At 32.5% G+C, this 27,912-nt stretch overlaps 1 protein-coding gene across 6 annotated transcripts in view; it reads left to right on the top strand.

Annotated features, from left to right (window-relative positions):
• The window catches only part of ERBB4 (erb-b2 receptor tyrosine kinase 4), a 1,053,313-nt gene that overhangs the window by 679,914 nt on the left and 345,487 nt on the right, over positions 1-27,912 (top strand). For all 6 annotated transcript variants that reach the window (XM_020288223.2, XM_020288220.2, XM_020288224.2 and 3 more), the window contains exon 4: positions 14,971-15,105. In XM_020288223.2, coding sequence (XP_020143812.1) covers positions 14,971-15,105 — 135 coding nt within the window. The remainder of the gene's footprint in view (positions 1-14,970; positions 15,106-27,912) is intronic.

Raw genomic sequence — 27,912 nt, 5'->3', positions numbered from 1 at the left:
AAATCTATTAAATGAGCAGTGATGTACTTTGGGTGGACTTTTCTTTGACTATCCTGAAAAGAAGTGTTGGATTAGATACAAAAGTTAATGATACATTTTCCTATTACTAATAGGCATTTACCACCTGTCAGCCAAATAAATTCAAAATTGCTTATTAAAAAAGTTGAACGAATAAGTAGACAAAATGTGTAAATAAATGAACTTCCACGCTTTAGGATGTCTACATTGTGTGGAAGGATTTTCCTTGAAAACGTGCCAATTTTTTTCAACTTTTGGATCGCATCTTATTATCCTAGCTGTAATTAGAAATCTTGTGAAATTAAGAACCATTAAATTCAATGAGTTTTCAGCATCGGAAATTTGCCCAGAGGCACCCAGCTGATGGGTCTGCCTAGGATTGAGCTTTCACAGAGTTCTCCCTCTTCTCCTCCTATTCACTCTAAAAGGGAGCGTCTCTTCCACTTAGCTAATTAATTACACCTGCCAACAAGCAGATGGTTCCGTAGGCTTTGAAGCACAGAAATAGCTAGGTGCATATCAGCTACCTTAAGCTTCCTTCAGTTGCAATTTAGATTATATCTCTTGAAGCTCTGGAAAAAACGAAATATTAGATGAATACAAAGGAAATAGCATTTAAAAATAATTTTATTTCAAAAATGTATTTTAAAGTATTAAATTATTCTGTTTTTCTGGTCTCAGCAGATACACACTTTTAGAGTATTTAGGTTTAGCATCTAGTTGGGAACAATACTTGCCAGATGTTACCATCTAATTGTTCTTAGTGTCAAAGTGAAATGAAAATAGAGGAACAGAATTGTTAAGAATAGTTCTTAAAATATTACAGCTTTTTAGCAAATAATGTTCTTGTGATGTTCTTTAATTATAAGGAAAGATAAATATGAAATAATGGTGAAATTAGAATGGAGGGCACTACTAGTACTTTTATTAACATTCCTACCACTTATATTTTAGAATTTTATGCTAATCTGGTTAGTCTTCTATTTTCCCCCCTTGCATTCCAAGCTAAGTAGCTTGAAGTAGAGATTATCACCAGAGCTTAATTTGCTTTGTAAAATTCTTTCAAATATCACATAGCTGTACCAACATGTCCTATAAAACTAAATTAGGCGTAGAGTATGAACATATACAAGAAAGTCTTTGGAATATTCTCTTCTGTAAGGTCTAGTTTAAATCCTTTTGCATTCACAATTTAATATTTAGTTTCATGAAATTTCTAAAAATATATTCTCTAATTCTTTATATGTAAGAAAATTTTGGAGCTTTCTACTTTGAAATAAAATGATGTCTTTAAAACTGAACATATCCTTTATTAGTGGTAGAATAAAAACTTTTCTATGTATAAGGTATTTATCTTTTATCTCAGTAGATTTATGAAATTAATGTACATGAAATGAAGAAAATGTCCCAAATTCCCAAATAAAATCACTTTTCTATTTTTCTACTATTTTAAATAAAAGTTATCTGATAGGCATGTCTAAAGATGAATATATTTAACTATGTCAAACAGGAAAAAAGGTTATTTTAAACATGTAAGTTCCAAAAAGATGATTCAGTTCTTCATAATATTGAGTAGTGGGTAATCCAGTAAGTTTACCTGCACAAAAGATACTGTGATAGGCTATATTTAACCATGTATTTTAATTTTGGATTCCCTTTTTTCCATCATATGAACTTCACCTCATTTGCCTTTAAAGTGATTAGAATATTAAAATTAATGTTAAAATAAACTTTCATTGATTTGAATTCACTAATTTTAATGCTTTGCATTTTTGCTCTCTTTATATTAATTACTGAACAACAATTAATAGGAAAAATCATAATAAGGAGAACACAGCTTTGGTTAGGAGAACCAAATGTCCTACCCATTTTTATATTTTTATGAATGCAGTTCCAAAGCACATAGAGGCTGATTCTTCTCAGGCTTATGGCTTTGGATATGGTAATTAAAAATAATTTTACCCTATTCATTAAAGTAGAGCTTCCAAGGACTAGGCATAGATAGAGTTCCCACAGTACTTCAAAATAATAAAATTGCCTTTCTTTCTTTTCTTTAATTTAGTTTATTTTTTCCTGAATTGATGGGCTTTTCCTTAAGTAGGCTGAATTCTTAAAGTTTTATTGTGCTGCTTTTTCCTCTGTGTCTACTTTCAACAGAGGAAAAAGAAATGCTCCTCCAGTGATGAGGTTGGGATATAGTCCAGACATCTACCAGAGCCAAGATTTTTTTTTTTGAATGCACAGTTTTTTCATGTAGAAAAGATCCCTTAAAAGCATAATTTTACCTTTCAACTTAATAAAATATTTTCAAAAAGGACTTCAGGGAAATTATTGTGAGTTCTTAATTATACTTAGATGTAGATTACATAAGATAAAATCATTCCTCAGCTCTGCTTAAATTTCTTTTTTCCTTCAGATCTCTCAGTCTTTCCATCCTATAACAGAGGGAGTGTAGAATAGAAAGTTTAAAAGCAGGATCCCAACTCAGTAGTTAGATTGAGTTGAGAGAACAGTTCTCTAGAACTTTTACCAGTTATTTATCTCTCTACACTTTAGTTTTCTCATATGAGACCAGTAATAATTACAGGATTTCTGTAAGGAATAAGAGAAATACATTATAAATGTAGTATTTCAAATAATGCTGCCATTTCAAATAATTTCAGCATTTATGAAGAGATATTACAGTACGTGGCCAACAATGGACTTTGGAGCCAGTCATAGGCAGTCATTGGAATCAGAGCTTGATCCCTGACTATGTGTGAGGCATTGGGTGACTTGCTTGATCATTTGATGACTCACTTGCTGTGCCTTTGGGGTATTGTAATCCCACCACGAAAAAAGAAAATTCTGTGTTTAAGGATCTTAAGTAATTTTATGGGTGTTCAGAATTCATAATATGCTCCTAAAAGGGCATCTGAAACTCATATAAGTAGGTTAAAGATAATCTTTAAAAAATGAATTAACCCATATATTCTAACTTGGCCTAATTAGTCCTGCCCAGGGTTTAATGCTCTCTCAAAAGGGTATTTATAAGAGAGAGCAGAGAAACTGATCAAGCAGGGTGGAACAAATCTGCTCACCGAAGAACTCTTCCTATCTTTTCTTTAATAATAATAATATATCAATTGAACAATTGCTGTGTGGCAGACACTGTGGTGGGCGTTTACCTATGTTAACTCATCTTCTCCTTACAATTGCCTTGTGAGCGTGATACTATTGGTATCCCCATTTTAAAGATAAGATAACTGACACTTGGGGAGGACACCTACTGTGACATAGTGGAGTCATGGTTATCCATTCTGACTCCACGACCCCTGCAGACATCCACTTCTCAGCAGCTTTCCCTTCTTGCATGTTGGCATCTGTAGTTGATTGCACCATCTGGCATTATTAGGCACCTTAGCACTTGGATCTTTTCTTCATGTCCATCATGGAAAAGCAGCCCGATATCCCTAATGATTTTTAAATCATGTTTATTAACCCTGAGAAAGTAGAAGCAGTCTGAAATAAAGGATGTTTCTGTATGTAATTTAGAAGACATGGTAATAGAAGTTACAGAGCCATACTTCTGTGTAATGGGGCCTACCCTGCTATGACATCAGATGTCACAATATGAAAATAATTTTTACAATGGGAGAAAATAGGGGTGGTAGTAGGGCCATAGAATATAATGATTGATTAAAAACAATGTAAGTAACTCCTGCAGGAGTAATAATTTTTTGTCCTTCAAATAGCTTAAGGATATAGCCTGATATCTTAAATGTCTCTGAATAAATATAGTACTTGATTATATCCACTCTTTACTCAAGAGTAAAGGCCTGTGTTTCCCTTATCAGCCAGAAGTATTATAGCAATGCTTTTTACACATCTAGTTGATTACCTATTTTATTGATTTAATAAAAAACCTGAATAAATTTAAACAAGTGTGTGAAGCTGTCCCACTACTCTGCTCAACCCTAAGCTACACAGATGTATTTAATTGTGCTCTATGTTTTCTAATTAGTCCATCCTTCTGCAGTAGAAATGCCAGACCCTTGCCATGGAAGAGGAGAGCTCAGTTTACTTGTCCTCGTCCTTTGGGATTTACCCTAATTTTTTTGAAGTACAGTGGTAGTGACAGCACAGTAAAGGTCACCTGGAGATTGCCAGTGGAGGCTTTGTGACCTATGAACTATACGCCAACCTGAGCTGAACAGAGGGAGGGAAATCCAGCAGCTCTAAGTCCTGTCACAGAATGCAGTTACAGAAATGACTAGAAATGACTAACGGGTTAATTCCACTAAATATCCAGGCTAACTCAGGGTGAGAGAGAGAGAAAGTTGCAGGATTTATGATACTGTCCTTAGGAGCAGTTAACTTATGAAATACAGATAAATTTAATGTTTTTTATTAACTAACTTTAGAAAGATATTATATAATATTTAAACTTAATATAGCTAGCTCTAAAATTGTTATGCTATGCTCCAAACTTAATGAGGATTTCATATGATTCTCAAGCGTTTTCATTTGATCATCTTCTCTCCCCCCAAAAATCTGTATTTCAGCTAACGTATGCATATTTTTAATAGTTTGGATAAAGGAGGGTCCTGCAAAACATTAATAACCTATTTGGAAATAGCTGGCATGTTTTGAACACTTAGTATGTACCAGGCATTTTATATACATAATCTGTAATTCTCACTTTAACCCAACAAAGTAAATATTATTCTTCCTATTTTTATAGATGGTCAAAAAGAAAACTAAACTAACTTTCCTGTAATCACATAGTAAAAGTAGCAAAACTGTACTTAAAATATTAAATAATTTATGAACAAGTTGTGGTATGTTCATACAATAAAGTAATACAAAACAATAAAAATGAACAAACTGCTAATTCAGGCAACAGCATAAATAAATCTCAAAAACATTACTTTGATTAAAAAAGGAAGGAAAAAAGAGTACATACTGTATGATTCCATTTATAGGAACCTAATTAATAGGCAACACTAATCTGTGGTGGCAACAGTCAGTGTAGTGGATTTGGGGTTTATTGACTGAGATGAAACAAAGAAAAATTTCTGCAGTGATAGAAATATTATGTGTCCTTATCTGGGTAGTGGCTACATGATACAGATTCACAAACTTAGTATACATGTATATGTAAAAAACATACAGCTTAAAATATGTTCATTATACTGTATGTAATATATGCTAATTATAAAATGTATACAAACCAGTCTAAAAAGCTATTTCTCATTCTACTTTGCCATCGTATCTGATATTTCCTCTTTTGACAACCAGTGCTTTATAAAATGGTAACTACTCCTATTCAATCATTTCTTCCTGATTGTCTTCAAATTAAGACTCTATCTTAAAAGAAATATTTAATTTATACCTGCTTGCTTTAAAACTGTTCCAGTACCTGCTTCTTTGCAATCTCATTTTATGACTTCTTTAATTTCTTATTCTGTAAAATGTTGTCTTTATGTATTATTTTTAAAATTAACATTCCAGGTATTTTAGCTGAGAAATCACATATTCATATTTTCAACATTCTCAAATATAGCCTTTGAAAAATCTTGATATATTTGAAAATCATATAATCATTTCACAAGATTAAATCATTATTCTTTCTCTTGCTTTATCTTTTATTTGCAAGTCTTAACTTGCCAGCAACAAACAGTACATAGCAATATTATTTATTATTACTGTCATCAGGAAAAAATCATACATTTTTGAAATATTCTAAAAGGAAGTAGTGAAGAAATCACACATTGTGAGAAGAGTTATTAAAACTATATGAACTAATATAGTAGGCGAGATATTTGAAAGTGACCTTGCAGTATATCCCAGGCTTATTGTATTAAATCCTGTAAATAAAAGGGACAAATCATTTCTGGGTACTTCTGTGACTTTCCCCCTTATTGGTAATGAAAACATTGAACTCTACAGATTTGTTCTACTGAAGTAATTACATTTTCTGGAAACTTGGAGCCGTTATTTAAGAGGATTGTTGTCTATAATGAGGGCTTTCTGGTAGATAAAAGAATAAAAATATTTGAGCTTTATGTAAAGGGGTGTTTCCATTTTGCTAGCAAGAAGACATCTATTTTCTCATTCTTCCTTTTTAATATACCTTTGGTTGTGTTCATCTGTGTTATCAGAAAGATATTCACCTGATGTGAATATTTTCATCTATCCTCCAAAATGCATATTTTGATTTTTATTTTATAATTAATAATATAGTTTTAATGTTTTTTCTAAGACGTTTTAAAGTATCATTTTGAAAACACTGAGCCAGATCCCTTAACCAAAAATATATTATTTTAAGTTATGAGGGTTACATCTGATACATTATTTTACTTAATTGTTTACTAATAACCTCTGATAGAGATCATGTTTTTAGCACTGCTTTGTAAATATTTTGCATACAGTAAAACCCTTTGTTAAGCAAACAAAAATAAACCTCCTGCCTTAAAAATTATACTTCAAAGATAGTATTTAAGAGGCTCAACTTCATTAGTCATTGGGGAAGTGTAAATTAAAATGATACCACTACACTTAAGCAAGAATGGCTACAATGAAATAGAAAACAAACCAGAGATGACAAGGTAAAGAGCAACTGGATTTCCCACAAACTACTAATGGGATACAAATTGGTAAAATTACTTTGGAAAAATGATTGTCAGTATGCCACTTCTAGGTACGCACGTAACATAAATGTGTACATAATTGTCACCAAAAGATATAGTCTAGGATGTTTATAGCAGCATTATTTATAATGGCCCAAACGTGGAAAGTATCAGAATGTCCATTAATGTAGAATTGGCAAACAAAACATTCAATACCATGTAGCAATGAAAATGAACAATGTATATGAATTTCATAAACATAGTGTTGAGCAAAAGGAATCAGACACAAAAGAATACATATGGTATGATTCCATTTATGTAAAAACAAAAATAGGCAAAAATGATCTTGATGATCTTGTTCAAAGTCAAAATAAAGATTCTGATAGAGTGATGTGAAGAAGAAAAACTGAGGAAGGCTCTTGTGATGTTCGTATGTTCTATTTCTTGATCTGCGTACTGGTTACATAAGTGTGTTCAGTGGTCTAGATAGCTATATGACCACCTGGAACAAAGACTATGATTCCCCACCCTCCTTCCACCTAGCTGTGGCTTCTTGACTGAATTCTGAGCAATGGGATATAAGTAAGGATAATTGTGCTGTAGCAGTTTACAGGAACCTTTATTAAGAGATACCAAATACTCATCCTGTGTTTTTTCTTCCTTCATGATTTCCTTCATCTTTTCTATGGCTTTTGCCATTTTGAAACTCCTCTTGTATTGAAGGTGGTGGAGAAACAAAAATAAAAATGGAATCTGGCACCCTGATGATTGTGGATTTTTATAATAGCCTTGAATAACCTAACCAGACTTTGATTAATATGTAAAAGAAAAATTAAGTCTAACTTCTTTGAGCTACAACCTAATCTAATACTGAGTAATGCAGTGTTAATATGAATACACAGAAGCAACCCAACTTTTGCTCATACCAACCAGTAAACAACTATTTAAATAATTACCAAGTATAAATATAATAGAATCAACAATTGTGTGACAGATACTGTGAGTACAATACTCCCATTACAGAGTTCAGCAAACTGAGCTTCATAAAGGTAGACAAGGACACATATTTAATAAGTTGAAAACTAGATTTTGAGCATAGTTTTATCCAGTTAACTAGATTTGGTTGATTGCCTTTACATTTCAAAGCCCTGGTAGTGAAGGATCTATCTATCTATCTGTCTGTCTACCTACCTACTTATAGTATATCTATCTACCTATAGTATAGCATATATTATGACTTTCATATGCAGGTGAATTTATGGAGAGGATAGATAAAGGCAAAAAATTAAATCTGGTATGACATAACAGAACTGGGATTAAAGAGTAGCTGTAGATATGAAAAGAGACACTATAAGGAATTTTCCATAGGGTATCACAACTGGTTAAATATAGAAACAAAGGAATTAATGATAAATCCCAACTTTTGAGTCAGCGTGACTTTTATAGCATATTATTATAATTTTAAGAAAAATAAAAATATATGTAAGGAGAATAAAAGTCTGGAGAAATTATTAGCAGAAAAATATTAGGTATCTTATCACACATCCATGGGATTATATAAGAAGGCTAGAGGACAATTTGAGAAGGAAGTCCTATATTGATAATTTAAATACTGTTAAAAGATAAAATTTATTTTTAAAATTTTCTGGAAAATATCAATGAGTTTAAATGGGTTACTACTCCCTAATGAATAGAAAGACTACATTAAGATCAAAATAAATTTATGCAATATTTTATGTGATTTATAATGTAAGCATTATCTAGTGCAAATGACTAATGTTACACTATCATTAAGCAACTAATAACTTTCTACAAATGTTGGTCATGTTCCACAGATGTTATCATTGTCATTATAATCTTCAAAACTTTTGAATTTCCACCATGTGTATGACACTTTTCTTTGGCACTAGGTATGCAGAAAGATGTATGTCATGGTTGTTATCCTTGAGGGACCAACAGTAAGTTAGGGGCAATAAGACAAATACACAAAAGAATAAATGAGCAAGTGATGTAGCATTTGTTCTAGGCCAGATGAGTGGTTCAGATAATCGTTGCTACGGGAGTTAGAGGGAGGAGTAACCTCTAAGAACCAGGTGGTCATAGTAGACTTGTCAGAGGAGCTAGGACTTGAACTGAAGTATAATGAAAGCTGAGAATTATAGTGGACTCTGAAGTATATATTAATACGTTGGAATAGTGTAGCAAGACTTCCTGAACTCCATTCAATTGAAATCAAGATATTTTTGCTATTAATTTCTATCTTAAGCTGATTTTCAGCCAATGGATATGATAATTTCTTCTTGAAATTGCCTTACTCTGATCGAAAAACTGTCCACTGTTACTTCCTAACATTTGGTGTCTGCATCTATGAGCTTTTGACTCTGATCATTGAGCTGAAATACAGAAGGTTAAATCACTCATTTACATTATCACCCTCTACCCCCTCCCAATACAAATGTGACATTTCAATTTTGCACACTTCAACTCTCCTTAAATCATCTGTATAAAAACTTCAAAGCTTGATTGATGATGAATGAGCCATTGTCTCCTCAAGCACCCGGTTCTCATTAGCCTTTAGAGTCTCAGCTTATTAATAATGAACCTTGAGGGCTGACCCAGTGAGGTAGCAGCAATTCATTGTGCTCCCAAGCTGAAAGGTCTGGGTTTGAGAAAGATACAGGAATCTCTGGACCAAGTCCTTACCAGAGATGATGTATTAAGTTTCACAGGTGGATGATGTGAGCTATATTACCTTTGTATCATTATCTGCCAACAGACTTGTGTGGCTTAAGGTGATGACAGTAAGAAAGATACATTGCTTTATGTCTGAGAAAGTCCTGTAACTCTTTCCTGTAGCTTCATTTAATTGGCTTTGTCACTTTGGGTTTTGACTTCTTGATAGTCCCCTTTGGCTTAGATAGGTAATATAAGTCTGATATATGCATTATTTGGATGCCCCCACTGTAATTAGACAAGTGCAATATTTCTAATTTTATTGATTTTTTATTTTCATTTTAATTCTAAGGTTGACCTGTAAAGGCACCCCTGAAAAACAAGACATTTAGATATACAGCCAGGGATGGAGGTTAAGTTTTTCATTTCTACTTATTAGATCTTGCTGATATCATTATGGTTGGTAGATTTGTGAGTAGAAGTAAAATGTTTACCGTTGATATCAATCATATAGACTATGAAATATGGCTAACCACATTTAAAATTATAATCTTTATTTTGGAAAAAGAGAAAGACATTCAATCTTATTTATGAAATAGTTACAAATTGTTCATGGGGTCAAAGCAATTTTGTGGACTTCTTAAACCTTGTAAGGAGGTCACATTAATCTGTATTTTCAGCAGGGATGTTATATCACAATTAGGCTATTTCACATAGGGCAGAGAAAAAAAGCCATGATTCAGTGTTTTACCACATATTCTTTAGAGAGAATATATTTGCAAAATGTCAAGGATTCTGTTAATGGGCACTCATCCCCAAATTCACCATAATAACTAGCATTTGACAAGAAATGAAGAATACAAAAGAAGTTATTTAAATAACACAAACATTTATTTCCTTATTGGACTCATGCAAATGGAAATCAAGGGAAGAAATTGTTTAATGGCCAAACTTTATGGATTGGAAGGCTAAGACAAAAGTACTTTATGTCTTCTTTCAAATGTCATATTGGCACTGTCTAAATAATAATTTAAGGACAATATGAGGTAGACATTGTTCAACATAAAAACATGCTTTTAAGCTTTGTGTAGTATATGCTAGGTAATTTGTATGGGTTTGGGGGAATTTCATCTGTCAAGGATATCTCAAAATCATCATTATTCACATGATAATTAATAATTGAGTTTGGAGTACAAAATAAATTTGGGGATAACAATACCTTATAAATATCAAATGTACTGTCTGTAATAATTTTATAGATTATCAGTTATAAGCATTTTATATAATAAAAACTATTATTCTTTTAGCTTATAAAATCTCTAATCACAGAATTATATAAAATATATTTGTTTTTTACTTGTACTCAAGATATTATATATAGATTTTTTAATTAAGCAAATATTTGTTGTGTATCCCTTGTGCCATTAGCATAATATTAGAAACTTGGGATATAGCTTTGAGCAAAACTTAATGAAACATACAAGCAGTTAAGATGACCTAGAGAGTGTTTATGGAAAAAGATACTTTTATTCTTACTTTAATTTGGTCACACTGTAATTTAAAATTAAGAACTACAATAGAACTGAACCTGTTAATGTTAGTGGAAGATTCCATGATACATTTTTTCAAATTAAATCTAACAAGAATTCATTAACTGTTGCTCCAGGTTTGATGCTATAGGTACAGCTGTGAAAAATATTTCTTGCCTTCATGGAGCTTAGTCTAATTATGTTTCAGTTACAAATAGTGTGTTAGATATAAGTTAAATTCAACATATTGGAGAATAGTATGAATTATAATTTAAATACAAAAGGATTCATGACATCTTTTATTTGACTGCCATGTATTAATCTAATAGGAAATGTTTGAGACACAAACATATTTGTTTACTGGATTTTTCAATAATGAAATGATACTTTTTCCACAGATGTCATATCAAATATATCCTATTATATTTAACCATGACATTTATTAAGAAGAGACAGTTCTGTTTTGTGAATTTGCTGGAAATATTTTTATATAATAAGAAAACTCAAAGCAGTTTTTTCCTACTAATTGATTAAATGACCAAGAATCTTTCTCTCTCTTGATTTACTCTGATATATTTTCACAGTGCAAGTAAAATACAATGGAATGAGATTACTTTGAGATCGTTCAATTATTCAACAATATTCGATCTCTATACTCATCCAGGCTTTGTATATCTTTTAATATCAATTAAATTTGTGCCTCAGTTGCCTATCATCCTTAGATTGGAATTTTTTCTTCCTGGTCTTAAAACTTAGTTATTAGTCATTTTATTTCATGTTGGTGGTAGGGAAACTATTGGTGTAACATGGGTGATTCCTTCTAATAAATCTTTAATGAAAGTGTGGACTGTTTGCTGTTCTTGTGTGCCTCCAAGGATAGATCTAAATACAGCCAGACATTTTTATGGTATCCTATTGGATATACATCTTACCAAGCTTTTCTTTTTTTCTCATCCTTGTCCCTCTTTCTTATCTAAAAATGTAGTCAAGCCTCTATAGTCAACCAAGGCAGAAACATTAGATATTCCTTCTGACAAGTAAATAATTTGTGTCTCTAAGAATGTTCTTACAGGTGAATATCTATTCCCTAGAATTTTCTTAGTCCAGAAATAAGCCTAACTGAGTGTTTCCTCACAAAAACATATGAAATTAATATTTTAGAATTTTTGTGAAGTTATAAAATCAATGAAACTTTAAAAATGTATAAATCCAATTGTAACATTATTTCCTGACAAATAGGTAGGTAATCTATAAATTAGGCAATATATGATATACATAATAATATACTAGGTAATATTTAGGTAATCTTTCCTAATATTAAGGCAAGTTAATTTAAAAAATAAGACCAAGTATACATTAAAACACTCCTATAAATGTCAGTGAAAACATACATAGTCTGATTGTGGGGTTTTGACATTCAACAGCAGAATAGAGTCTATGCCAAACATAAACAAGAAAAGACCTGTTTTCAGGGAAAACACACATATAGACAAATAAACTATTCATTAAATGCTAAAAGTTTATAAATCCTCCTGACCAGAATCACTAGCAGATGCTGCATTTTGAATTTGGCATGATAAAAGTATCACCTAGATTGATAATGATTGTATCTTAATTTGAAATTTTAACATGTAAGATTATACTTGAATTATTATAATCTCCTTTCTAAATACCTTTTCCAAGTATAAGCCAAGCCCTTAAACAGAATATTTCTAAGAAACAAATGCCCACATTCAGAGCAGATTAATATTGTTGAAGAAAGGTATTGGATAAGATTATTATTCAATATAATATAATCTGATTTTACTTGAAAAATTTTAGATAGGAAGTTGGAGACAGATGCTGTGTTCCTTTGTATGAACTATCTGAATTAAAATGTGATTCCTGTAATATAGACCAGACCCTTTCCATAATATTTGAGCTATTACCTTTTCCTTTTTTTTTTTTTTAGTAAAACTTTTCTAAATGTAGACTGAAAAATAACCTTCATTTCCTGGATAGCAGTCAAAATCTCTTTCTTTGTCACCTAATGGAGAATTATTCCTAGAGCAGAAGAGCATCACCTAATTTCTCATGAGAAAGCTATTAGTATGAGATCGTCACATTTCTTAGATAGAAACCTAATGCCAAACATTAATGTAGAAATCCATTTTCACAATCTTTCTTATGTCTTACATCTCCCTTCTGCTTTGATGAAGGTTGTATAGTTAGGGCATGAAAAATAATGAACTGGGTTATAGAAGTAGAAAGATGATCTAATTTCTTTTTGTTGTTTTTTTTTCACCTGAGAAAATGGAACCAATAGTCAATGAAAGGATTGATGGTGAAAATGGGAGTGACTCTAAATGTGGAAAGCGCTGCAATATCAAAGTTAATCTGGAGGATTTTATACATGCAATAGTGAGGCACTTTGAATGCTCCCACAAATTTCACTTCTACAAATACCCTTCTAGGGGTGACACATATTCCTTGCATTGTTTTATCTCCCTCTTTGGCTTAAGATGACTTTTTAAAATTTAGCTTGACGTACCACAAAACAGAGATGATTTTCTAGAGGCTACCATGGAAACAGAGTTGGTTGCCTTTCCAATATCCATGTTCCTCTTCTTTCTCACTAATATCTTTGCTGGTTTGGGTTTTGCTTGAGTAGAATATGTTCACCTAAATATTCATAATTCTTTACTCTTGCAGAAAGGGTAACCATGAGATATTTGTTCTGGCCAATGAAATGCAGACATTATCCTTGAGGAGAGCATCTATTCTCAAACAGAAAGTCAGAACTTCATTAGGAGGAAGTCTCTTGCTTGCTTTTCGGTCTTCATCCTGCGTACAATTCAGGACAGATGTGTTTAGATGCAGTGGCCATCTTGTGCCTGGAATGAAGAAAACCAACACACTGAGGATGATGGGGCAGATAATGGGTCCTGCAGAACAGCTGAACTAACTAATATCTGCAGTTTCCTCCTATAGGTTTCTTATTATGTGAACAAAACAATCCCCCATCTTGATAAACTGCTATTAATTAGGTTTTTGTTACTTGTAACTGAATACTTTATAGACTTGAGGCAAGATTTCTCTTAAGTTGTTTTGTATTGGATAAGAGGGGAAAATGCAGTAGATATTGGGGAAGAGGTGCTATGTGTATGTCTAGCTAATTTCTCCAAATAATTAGAACAGAAGTTATATCTTACTTTTTTTTTTCCTAGATGACTTAAAGCTATCTAAAACAGAATCAATGTATGTGGTCAGACACTGTTTGTGGGGAACAAATTAGCTAATTAAGGCCAGTGTTTCAAAATAGAGAATCAAGTAAAAATTGGATTTAGTACATTTTATCCCACAGCCATGCCCTTTTTCCAATGAGCCATTGGGTTTTTATTATATCTTGCTTTGTATTATTCTAAAAAAAAACAATTGGCAATTCTATTGAATTCATTTGAGATGAGAAATAACATTTTTGTGATTGAGGCATTAATTTTAGCTTCCACTTTGTACTAATTACTTACCTACTGATTCCATTCAATGTCACAATGGCTGAAAAGATCTTTCTTAAGGGAGATTTGACAACTTTTACCAAAAGTCTGAAAAATATTCACACTTTGTTACCTTGGAATGTCATTTGTCAGTATCTATTTTAGAGACTAATCAGGCGTAACTAAGTTAAATGACCAAAAAGAGGGGATTGGTTAAATAATTACTATTTAATTAATACTTTGGCATAACATATTCTCATTAAAAATAATATAGTATAATAGCTAATTATCATTAAATACTCACTATATAATTAAAACCAGCAGGTTGTAAAATGTTTATATGCAATACTATTCTAATTTTAGGAGAAAAAGAAACAGAAAAAGGACTGATAACATCTGGACCACAATCTTGAAAGTGTATATCTCTGAGTATAGCATGAGTGGTTGTTTTTTACTTTAATATTTTTCAATCTTTTCAAATTTCTGTAGTCAGTATACATGACTCAATGAAAGTATTTAAAAACTATGTTGGCTATTAGCAATGTAAATTACTAATATAACTAATTTAACATTGAAAGTTTTAAGAGCAGAACGTTTTTATTGACTACCTTTTCATCAACAAGCAGTTTGACAACAAATTTGTTTGTTTGTTTCTTTTGAATACAGAAATCCTAAATGGTGGCGTCTATGTAGATCAGAACAAATTCCTTTGTTATGCAGACACCATTCATTGGCAAGATATTGTTCGGAATCCATGGCCTTCCAACTTGACTCTGGTGTCAACAAATGGTAGCTCAGGATGTGAGTAGCATTATCTTTTTATTCAACCTCATGTGAAGATGAATGTCTTATATTTATCATGCCATTAATATTTTAAACTTTGCATCCATTGAAATGTTCAGTTATAGCAGGCAGAACAAATGGCTGACCAATCTTTCACTTCTAATTAATTCTCTTTTTGGAATGATGTTTCCCCTTTAAAAATTTTCATTTTTTTAACACGTTCTTCTTTGCTCACCCTAAATTGCTTTATCATATTTCCAGTGTCCAAACGTATTCCCATTGTCCATAAACTTAAGAGTGGTATCTAATTACTGCTTTAACCCTTTATGACCTATACACTACTAAGACAAAGGTAGTAGAACAAAAATGCACCTTTTCACTGTAATTTTTTTAAATTAAAAAAAAATACTAGTGAACATTTCAGAATTCTTAAGCATTCATTTGCCACAAAAGCCTTTATGTTAATACTTTATGACAATACAAAATATTACAGAGTGGAGAAATATAGATTTCATATAGAAGAAACATATCTTACATCCTGATTTTAGTCATTAGTCTAATAAACTACTGAATTTCCCATTCTTAAAATGAATATTGTTTCCATCAAAGAGAACTTATCATATCCAAAATGTTTAATATGATTAAATGATAAGCAAATAATATTTGAACTGTCATTAAAACCTTTGAAAATTATTCTGTCTAGAATCTGTTTCATTTTCATAAAGTAGGCTATGTTGTCCCACATTTATTATTACTGACATTTATATGAGAACAGAATCTTTATCAGGTGTTAACCTGGGTTTTATATTTCTCATCCATTATTATATATTTCCCACCTGAATAATAACGTCTCCACATAGTTCAATAATTATTTGCTATAGTACTGATTGTGTTATGACATTTTTGGGGAAAATCAAACTCCAAGGGACAATTATTAAATTTCATGATGGCCCTAATAATATAATAGGGAAATATGAATATATTTGATCAAAAGTGACATCTGTGTTTTTAATAAATGGCTAAAACTTTTTTAAAAAGTAGAGTAACATAATTTTCTTGTCACTTTTGAGCAGAAATTTGTATGAGATTTTGTCTTTATAATATACAAATTGCCTCCCTTGTAAAATTACATGTGAAAAAAATTGAATTTGCTCACACTAACATAGCAAATGATGTGCTTCAGAAATGGCTTCTATTTTCAGTCTGCCCGTACTACGGTACATATTGTATTTGTGGAGAGAAAAGCATTGGTTGGATAAGAGGAAGGCCTGCTGACTCTCGGCTTATCAGACTGACTATCCTGTAATGCATGAATGAGATCAGGCAAGAATAAAGCCCTAGACAGAAGCCAAAAGGGAAATGTGCCCACCAGCCTTACAGGATTTGGAGCAGAAAAGGTCTGAGGGGTTTGCAGCACTTTCACAGATGGTATCTCTTTATGCTATTCTTTTTGAGGACAAATTAGTATGGTTGTGCTTATAATTAGGCAACTGTGGCTGCACTGTTTTTTGCATGTAAATAATTGCAGGTGCAAAAATTATAAGTGTGGAGTAGAGTCATAACCAATGGTCCTTTACAAATTAACCACCAATGTCTTGTCAGAGTTTTTTGTTTGCAGAGCAGTTCTCTTTTCTGACACATTATATGTACTGCATAACACTATAGCTGATAATAATGAATTGACTACTCTTTGAATATTAGTTTTCTATGATTTTATCCTGAGTCAATTCATTTCTCTACCTTTTCCCCATGGTTGACCTCAGGCACTCTCATGGTTTTAAATGAAATGTCTGAACTGATGACTCCCAGAACTACACACCAACAACCTATTAGTCACCAAGTTAAAACTTCGGTGGCCATCATTGTCTTCACTTATTCTTGACATTTAGTTAATCAATAAACCATGCTGATTTTGCCTATTTCTTGATTATATATATTTATTATTATTGTTGCCCTAGTTCAAGACTTTATCTGTTGCTTGAGTTACCAAAATAATCTTTGAATTCCACATGTTTTTAGAGGCCATGGACACTTGTAGCAGTCTGGTGAAGCCCATTGACTTATTCTTGTAACATTTTAAATGAATAAATAGACACAAGATAAATACTTTAAATGCATAACAAGCAATAAATTCATAAAATAAATTATACTGGATTAGAAGGAAAATTTATTGAAATACATTTATGAATATACTGAATGTGATTTAAACATACAATGGAATGTTATTTAGCCGTAAAAAGGAAGTAAATCTAATCACATGCTACAATATGGATAAACCTTGAGAACATTGTGTTAAAGGAAATAAGCCAGTCACAAAAAGACGAATATTATATAATTCCACTTATCTGAAGTATCTAAAGTAGTGAAACTCACAGAAACAGAATATAGAATGGTGGTTGCCGGGAGCTGGAGATAGGGGCAAATGGGGAGGTGCTGTTCAACACATATACAGTCTCATTTTTGTAAGATTAAAAAAGTTCTGGGGGTTATGTTGTAAGACAATATGAATATACTTAACATTGCTGAGCATACACTTAAAAAGGTTGAGATCGTAGATTTTATGTTATGTGGGGGTTTTGCCACAATCGAGAATGAATGAATAAATAGTGTTTAAGATGGCTTTAACAGCTGGAAGATAACATGAATATATCTGTGCTCTCTATTGGTTAGTGTTGCTGGTATTGTTAATACTATGCTTTAGTCCTTATATTTGTAATTGATGAAAGTCTTTAATTTTAATAAGAGATTAATGAGAATAATAATGTAATATTTCCCCATTCAAATTCAAGGACCTCCTAAATTCTTTCTATAACTCCTTTAGGTATCCAAGTCCTACTAGTTAAGAGCCCATGCCTTTAATTGCTTTCCTTGCATCCAGTCCTGACAAATTCACCTGACAAAATGTCTGCAAGTACTCTATTTAATGGCATCTAACCATGACCCTGTCTAAAAACCTTGCCACTGTGACTGACTAATATAGGATCAAGTCTAAACAAAACCAAATGGCTTGGAGTTTTCAGCAAATTCCTGCCTATTTCTCAACTCTGTGATTTGGGTTCTTATAGTTTCTTTGTTTGTACCACCCTTCCTCTTCTGTTTACCAGGTTAAATTTTAGTCATACTTTTAGATGTTTATCAAGTATCATCTTTTCTAGGAAGTGTTCTCTTCTTCAGGTTTAGATAACCTTTCCCTTGTGACCCCATAAAGACCAGAGATAAAACTTAGCATTCTGTCTTACATTTTATTTTTTTTTATTTTTTTTTCAAATCATAGAATTTTTATTGTTTTCAAATACTATACAGAAAAATGGACAGTATGTATATTTTAAGATTCAGGAACAGTCCAAATTAAAATTTTTTTTCCCCTATTTCAAGTTACTTTGAGATGCTACAATGATAATCCAATTACTGAGTTCTACTGTCTTCTATCCAGTCACTTGGCCCCATAAGCATAAGAATTCTTGCTTTATTTCCCACAAAGTTTAAATTAAGGACATCCCTTTTTGTAAGAAAGGAATTATCTTCAGGGATATTTTCTTTTGCACTTTTTGAGCCCTTAAATATCTGAGATTTCACGCTCTTGTTTTCTTATAGTGTTAAACACAAAACACAATAACCAGGACTTCTTTCTAGTATTTCTATTAATTACTGTTTCAAATTCCTTAAATATGTGTGAATTCATAATTTGGAATCTGCTACAAAGACCATTTTGAATAAGTCTAAATCCATGTCTATTTTTCTAAATTCATCTTCACTCTTTGTACTACTTCTTTAAGGGGCAGAGTACTTTACAATAGATTAATTTTCCTTTTAGAGGATTTAAGGTTAAGATTGTTGAAACATTGTCCCCGAGGAGTGGATCTGCAGCAATTTATCTTTCTATGGAAATATTGTGGTGATTCAACATAACTGTTAAATTATTTTCTGCCAACTAGTCTTTAATTTTTTTATTCCAACATCTTTTTTTCTCACATTGTTTCTTGGGTGTCCTGCCCTATTACTATCTTTTCAACAAGGCAAAATTGAGTGAGATGGCAGTTTCTTTAGTTGAGGAAAAATATCCTCAAATCCCTTTATGGCCCAATTAGGGGAAAATGATAGAAATAGGGGTGGGAAGTGGGATGGATATACATAGGTGCATTGGGGATGCATTGGGGATAGTTGTGAAAGAAGAAATTGGAGAATCACTTTTCTAGACATTTACATACACTTAATCTAAATGGAGAATCACTTTTCTAGATATTTATATACACTTAATCTAAAACAAAAATTAATCTATTGTCTTACATTTTAAAATGGAAACTCCTTGTGGACAAGGGCCAATTTATCATTCTGTCCTCTGTTTGCAGCATATAATAGATGGATAACAGATATTTACTGAAGGAATAGATAAATAAATAAATCCATGTCTTTGTCTATTTGAGCTGTTCTTCAGAACATCTAAGACTGGGTAATTTATAAAGAACAGAACTGTATTTCCTCATAGTTCTTGAAGCTGGGAAGGCCAAGATCGAGGCACTGGCATCTGGTCTGGTGTATGGTAAAGGCTTGGTCTCTGCTTCCAACACGGTGCCTTGAATGCTGCCTTCTCTGGAGAGCAGGAGAGTGGAAGAGAGTAAACTCTTTTGATAGCAGCACTGATCCACTCATGACTTAAACACTTCCCATTAGTTCCCACCTTCCAACACTATCACATTGGGGATTAAGTTTCAACGTGAGTTTTGGAGGGGATAAAAACGTTCAAACCACAGCACTTTATACATAGAAAAATCAAATGCACTGAAGTTATATCTTCTGCTCATCAGTTATATACAAAAGAATGAATGTGAAATAAAAGGTATAATCCAGAGATGGGTAGTTTATCCACTTTTAGTCTTTTTTAGGTAAAGACAGCAACATGTGCTTAAAATATTTACCTGTGTGCTTAAATTAATTTATACTTCTATAAATTATAATATTTCTATTATATTACATTTATATTCTACATTATACTGATAAAATTATAAGATAAAATATATATGCCTACTTTTCCTTTAGTGTTTTAATAAAGAGACTGTTAATACTTGTGGATCACACAGGGCAAATTACATAAGGCAGTTAAGAACAGTTTTTCTTAAGTAATATTTGGCAAAGTATTTCTTAAGGTACATATTTTTGTACAGTATTAATTCTTAATGCAAAAACTTTTAAAGAGCAACCTGGCTTTTTTTAACCTTTATTCTGGGTATAATTGAAATAATGTAGAAAAAGTCTGAAGTATCTATGAAAACAGTTATAAATGATACTGTTCCTTTAAAAATATATGATTTATAACCGAGTTGTATTTTCCAAAATGTACTTGAGGTATTTCAATCAAAACTTCAGGAGGGTTATGGAGAGATCTTACCCTCATGATGAGATCTTGTTTCTTATATAACCCTAGCAGGATTTATTATCTAACATTCTAACATTCTTGGATAGGTGCATCAGTAGGGCTTATTCAATAAACCCTTCAAAGTGAAAAAAATTATACAGTGAACGATGTGCTGTTTTCTTGGAGCACTTTAAATATGACCCCATCATCACAAGAATATCAAAATGAAATAAATAAATTGCCCTCTAGAAATTAAGCAAATAGGAATATACAAGAACATTAATGAAGAAAAATAGACAATAATATTTCCCAACAGAAAAGATTGTGTAGTTAAGCAAATAGATCTAGTGTCAAACTGGCTTGTTTGAAACCTGGCACTGTTGCTTCCTAGCTATTTGACCTTGAGCAAGTCATTTTTGGCCTTGGTACCTCCATTCCCTCATGTTTAACAGGAGGAGTGGGTCAAAAGATGAGCTGAGCTGAGAGCTAGGCTGCTAGGCGACAGAGTGGTCAATTCAGACAACAAACCAGAATGAAAGTAACAGCCAAGCTTTTAATCACACTTACTGTGATAGTATAAGCAAGAAGCGAAACCAGAGAAAACACCCGACTCCTCCACTGTCTCATTTTTTTCCCCATGAAACGGTGCCAGGTGAGGGTTAGAAGAGTCAGATGGATCAGCAAAGACATGGGGAATTGTCTCACTGCTGAGGGAGCCCCAAACAAAGGCTCTGAAAGTTTTCTGGTCGTGGAGTCTGGAAAGAGGGAGGAGGGAAGGCTGAGAGGGAAAAGCACTGAGTACTGAGAGGGGAAAAAAGGGGTCTTCCAGGCCCCTCACTTCTGCCTCTGTCAAAAGCCCTTGTTAAAGAGACCTCTGAATAGGGGTGCCTGAGCTAGCAATATAGATATGCATAAGAGTGTGGCTAATCAGGGAACTCCCTATAAAGCCCACAACACACTGGCTGCACACCACGTCTGGTGTGGAGAGAGCAGCTTTCCCCCATAAGTCCTGCCAGGGAAAGCCTTTGTAATTGCTCTGCTCTAGCCTGAAAGATCGCACATGGAGTTTTGGCCAGGATCTGTTGTTATCAACTTCATAAGGTTCTTATGAACAATAAATGAGTTAATATGCGTCAATCTGAGGGTGATTTCTTATGAAAAAGAAGTAAAGGGCCTTCTGATTATGATTTTGCATATGAATTGACCATAGGTGGACAAAAACATTTTTAGAATATGTAACAGTTGTATTTTCAGTATATATGTGTTGATATTTTATGTTTTTACATTCCGGGCACGTTTTAGTAAACAGAAGGGTAGTCTCTCATAGCTTTATCTCCCCAAGACACTTAAAAAGAACAAACCTCAGAAGCTCCAGATTCTAGAACCTTTTCTTGGATCATATCAGATGCACCACTCATTCTCAGTTGCTTCCTAGGACCAAATACTAGCTAAGTGGGACTAGGGGAATTGGCAAATTCATAGATGGCACTATATTCACAAACATAATTCCAAGACTAATAATTTTTTAAACCAGATGTTCTGCCTGCATTAAAACCGTTAGTTTTAAATATTATATTTTTCTTTTAATTACTCTCACATTTCTTAGCAATTGTCCACTGCTAACTAATATTGCATATTGTGTTCTATATAGCTAACTTTCTTGAACTAGAAAATAATTGTCTCAAAATAGAGTAGAATTAAACCTGATTTATTACTTTACCAAGTTTTGTTACTCCTTCAATATTAAAATATTTACCTAAAATAAATGCACTCGTTTAATTATGGGCTTTTTTTTTAACTTTGGACTTTTGTAGTTAAGTAGAAGAAAAAGTAGCAGGAAAATTTACCTATAAATTTTAATACAGCTTTGGTTTGGTTCGTGTGTATCATACATGGACATATCTAATTATATATATATATATATACATGGAATCAAACCTCAACTGCCTTTAAAATATATTTAAAAATAAAAGCTCAAGATGTGAAAAACTTCAGAAAGAATAAATGAACCCATATGAATCCAAAAGACAGCTTTTTGAACAGACCTATAAAATAGGATTTTTAATGAAACTGATTTAATAAAAAAAAACCTAGAGAACTAAAGATCACTTATGAATTCAGATGCAATTATTCTAAACAAAATATTAGCCAACAGAACTAACAGATCTAGGAAGGCATTTTAAAAAATAATGCACTAAGATCAAGCAGCAGCTCTGTTGTCTTTTTAATACTGTTAATGAGAAAGTAAGGATTTGCACCTGACCTATATCAGAGAGGGCTTCCATTGATACATTTGTAAGGAGTATTTCCAGGTTGACAGAAGTTCATTTTAGGAATTAATTTTAACTTGAGAACATTACAACAAGCAAGCATAGTACATTTGCTAGCTTGGTTTCCTTCTCCCTTAGCTCCTTGAGATGAAAGTGCATTGTTTCACCTTTTGAGTAAATTTTCAAAATAGATCTTTATTTTCATCGTGTGTGATAGGTTTCTCTTAATCAACTTTTTCATAAAATAGTATATATATATATATATATATATATATTATATAAAGTTAAAGAAATGTAATCCCTGCTTTCTAGAAAGTGATGTTTATTCCTTAGCAGTACTTAATCTCACCTCCAGGTGGCAAAGCAGAATTCTCTATAATGACCATTTCTTATTAATACTTAGCTCATCTCAGTCCTCATATTCATCATGCATTATGTGTGTTAGTTTATTTTATTGCAAATCATTATATACATATGTGAATATATAAAGACAAATATATCAAAATAAATACTTTTATATGTAATAAATACTTTAAACGTAAACATTTATATAAATGTGTACACACACACATATATACACCTACTGGTGTATATATACACTCAACAGCTTGTGATTATGAATTAGTTTCTACCTCCCTTTTATATATAACTCTCCTAAAATCTGGAATAAACTCCATAGTCTCACCATTCTGGCCCTAACAGTTGGCTCTTCACACTACGTACTGCCATGTATGAATATCAACGGCTCGGTAAAGGTAATGCTAGGCTAAGCTCAGTTCAATCGCTTATCATTTCCCTTTATATTGATGCAAAGAGAAAATTAGGCCAACACATCATGAATGGTATGAATTGATTGTAGCTCCTGGTTTCTTGTGAGCAAATGCTGAATCACACATACACACACATACATACTTCAAGAAAGAACAACCTCTTTAGGGATAGGGCAGTTTAGCTTAAAATTTATGAAGGGAAAATATCTGACTCTTCAGGGTCATTTTCTGCTAATATTTTTTATTTAAATTATTAAACAGTATACTTAAACTCTGCATTAGTGTTAACTTTTGCTTTTCAGTTTTCCTCAATAATGAGTAGTCTTTACTTCTACTTGCCTAAAAGGCTTACAGAAGTGGTCCCTGTCAGAGTAAACAAGAGTTTCTGTCTCAAAGATTAACTCTGCTGTACCCCACAATATACTGCTCCAGCTCTTACGATGTCAATTTTCCACCTTCAAATATGTTTAGATTCAGTTTTGATCAATGAACGTTAAATCTTCTTTATGGCCATAGCTTATTGGAAGAAAAATTATTTTTACATAAAGTGACCAGCAGAGACATAGTGTAACATGGTCTAGCACTATACAAAGACAAGGTTCTTTATGTCTATAGGTAGCTAGATTAATGGTTTCCAAACTTGGGCATGTAGCAGAATCCACTCCCAGAGATTCTGCCTGAATAAGTTTTGTATAAAGATGATAATCTGGCTATCTTCAAAGTTCTGTTGATTCTAGAGACAGGTGAAAATAGCACTGGCTTACTATAAGATTTATAAACTGGTAAAATGATTAGCAAAGCCTACTGTGAAACATACATTTTAGGCCATAGGGTGAGTCAAAATTAGTATAGAATATGTGGGCTTGTTGCAAATGAAGCAACTACCAAATAAGAGTCCTTCTTAGTGAATTTGTAGCTTTCTGTGATATGAAATTTCTATGTCACTAATTTTAACAATAATAATAGCAATCTTTTAAATGCCTGGGATTGTTGGGGCCTGGTATGTCACACTTAAAGATAAGGCACTTAAAGAACTCTATTTCTAGTTCTCATGTACTGTAAAGTAGATATAAAAAGTCCCATTTGGGGGGTCTTTGAGAGCCTCAAGCTTGCAATTTCTAGTAATGAGCAGACTCACTGTCTTCCAGTGAATGATTGAAGAGATCAAAATTTCCTAAAAATGTAGGCCTCTGGGATTCAAATTGTCCATTTGAGAACAGACTTCACGTTTTATTGTTTCTCTGAAATTTATTTTAAAGTCAATTTTACAAGAATTTTCACTAAAATATGAGAATTTTCATTGAAAAAGATACATAATGACAAAGAAAAGCTGCTGACATTTTGAAAAAGATTTCCAAACTGTTCAGACAGAGTAGAGGAAGACCAAGCAATCAGAATAATCAGGTTTTCTTTGGAGTAGTAGCTATCAATATTTTTGAAATGGTGAGTTCTTTTTAAAAATAATTAGAAAATTTTGGAATTTAATAATGCTTTTCTTTTTGCCATTTTTTCCTAAACAAACTCTATATTGACTATTTCTTTTAATAACAAATATAAGATAGAAGTAACTTTGCTGTGAGTGCTTTTTAATATTAAAATGTTTTAAAATCGCAAAAATTAAGCAAGGAATATTAATGTGAAGTGATTTACAATAAGAGACATCTGGTGATCTTCCACTTTAAAAAAATGTACTTTCATATGAAGTTTAAGCCATCCTGCTTTTTGGAAATTTGCAAAAAAATGTTAAGCCTGGAAAAATTAGGTGTAGAGGTTGAAATTCTAGGTTGATAAAACCTGAGTTAAATTTTCACAGAGACCCATCTTTACTAAATAAAATTATATATTGACACAAATAGTAAGTACCAAACTAATGTAGAAGAAAGATTTACAAAGCATGCCATAGTTGATTTTTTAACATAAAACCCTGATTGTTTATTTGGAGTTTAAAGCAACTGTGTAAAATTGAATGACATTCAGTTTTACCCTTTTCTGTTTTTCTCTAATGTATTCACTCTATAGTGGGTGAGAATGATTATGTGTCTGTCCTGTTCTGCGACCATCATTCACAGATTTCATTACCATTCACATATTCACCTTTGTTTACTAATGAAAGTGTTTCATAGAATTCAGTTTCACAATTAAGTAGAATTTAACGAGCTTACCTGATATTCCCTTTTTGTCTCTAATTTCTCTTCACTTGAAAAAAGCTAGGAAGAGAAAGGAAAATATTTACAAATAACTGAATGTTTGTGCAGACATTCAGGTTTCCCATTTCATAACATTTGCAAAGAAGTTTTACTTGTGTAGAAGAATGGGCTCAGGCAAAAAAAAAAAAAAGAAAGAATAAAGTAAAAAAGTTTTCCATGTGCCTTCCATCTTCTATTGGTGTTCTCCCATTGAGCCACTTTTATTTTAAAGTTCGGAGCATAAGTGGAGGAGAGAGACTGCTGGTTGCACTCACTAGAGGGTTGGGGCAGGGGATGTGGTATCTCTACAGGGAACTTGAGAAAGATGAATAAGGAGATCAAGCAGCTAACCCATTTAGCAATCTTTCAAGCCTAGATTGTTACAAGCAGCCATATTCAACTTTTATTTAATTCTTTGCTGCCTGGCAGGAACAAATTATGTTCTATTTAGAGGTGATTCTTTTGCCAATTGTAGGTGCTCTTTCTAAGTAGGGAAGAAAAAATGGAGAGGAAATTATGCAGTGACATTTCTCTTAAAGTTCTCCGTAAAATATAAGGGAAATATATAAAAGAAATAAAAAAGGTTGAATAAAAAGTGCACAAGAGAAAAGTCATCTCAAAAGTATAATAGTTACCCTGATCAGCCACTTTTATTCTTCTACCTCCTTATGCTTTATTTAACAAAGATTTTGATCTAGGTAGTTTTCCCCAAAATATTTTCTATAGAAGCAATTCAAACTCTGTACTCAAGAAGTAGAATGCAGCATTAAACTAGTAATCTAAAACATATGCCAAAGTATATTTATCAGAATAAAGAAATTGGCTTTACTAGGAAAAATACAGTGATAACTCTAAAAGTTTTTTAAAAGTAATACAATGTTGGATAACCATTACTTCTACATTTCTAAATTCAAATATTTTATTAAAAATACTGGCCATGTATTTTTAGTGGAATAAGCAAATGTCTAAGCGTTCTTATAGTTGTGTGCTTGACAGGAATTGGCCTAGTTTAGCTCAGTAGAGAAAGATAAATTAATATCATGCACTTTTGCAACATTCTTATGAAATACTAAATCATTTCTATTAGTACATACAGTGGACTCAAACATTTTTTATGAGAGGGAAAAACCTAAGCATTGTTTTATCAATAGCAAATTAATTTACTAGTAAGAGTGTAATACATGTTGAATACTTTTTAAACTATGTATATGGGTAATCTAGAAAAATTAGCCATCTCTGCTTTTCCTCTGCCCTCTTCTTATCCTCTCTACCAAAACCTTTTACCTGACCTTATTCCAGGGCAAATCCCTGGGGATCTTCATCCTCTCTGCATAATGATTCCTCTGCTTCTTTGCCTTGCAGTTGAGCTTAAGCTGTGGGTTTCAACCTCAAGTTGAATCTTGAATCCAAGAGTTTCTTGCTGTAGTTGCTTAGCTCCTCTATCCATTGTTTTGCTCATGGAAGAATGCATTGGGATTATAGATTAAAATATTGTGAGGATAGGGGATGGGATGAAGAGGTGCATCTTTTTTAATGTTCTTGATATCCATCTATATCACCCTCTACCCTATCATCATCTGCTAAACTGCTCATTTTTCACACACATCAAATATTTTGGCAAGTAACCCCAAATCATCTTTTTAACTTCATGAGAGTTGTTCCCTAAGTGACTTTGAAGAAATGTCTGTGTTAATGATCTCATTCAACATCCTTGCTAATGGTTTCTTGTCCTAAAATCCATTGAACTTCCTCGGTATTTGCAGTAATCCTGTCAGAAACCAGCCCTTATTGTGACATAATTAAAGTTTCTCTTCCTATGTGTGTTCTAATCTATCTTGGGTTCTCTGCCCTCCTTTGTTCCAAATGACTGTTCTACTCTTATATCTGTTAACATAAATTAGATGCCCAGTTGTATTGGTTAAGAGTTGAGCTCTGGAGCTGGTATTTCTGAACTCTGATCCAAGGCTAATTGCTTACCGTGTGATTTTGGGCAAGTTATGAAATTTCTCTGGCCTCAGCTTCCTAATCTGTAGTAGTACATTTCTCCTAAGGTTCTCATAAAAAATAAATTGCCCAGAGCCATGTCTAGTACATAATAAAACTCCAGTATATCTAAGTTACAAGTGACTTTTTAATATGCTGGCTAACAAAGGCTTTCATTCTAATGAAGGGATTTGTGTTTCATATGATTACAAAACTAAAAATATTTTTTAGAAAACAGGAAGCTGGGGCTGAATGATAGGTAG

Source organism: Microcebus murinus, chromosome 8, assembly GCF_040939455.1.
Source record: "Microcebus murinus isolate Inina chromosome 8, M.murinus_Inina_mat1.0, whole genome shotgun sequence".
In the NCBI taxonomy this organism is placed as follows: domain Eukaryota; kingdom Metazoa; phylum Chordata; class Mammalia; order Primates; family Cheirogaleidae; genus Microcebus; species Microcebus murinus.
Note: the sequence above shows the minus strand (reverse complement) of the source record. Positions and strands in the feature narration are given on the sequence as shown.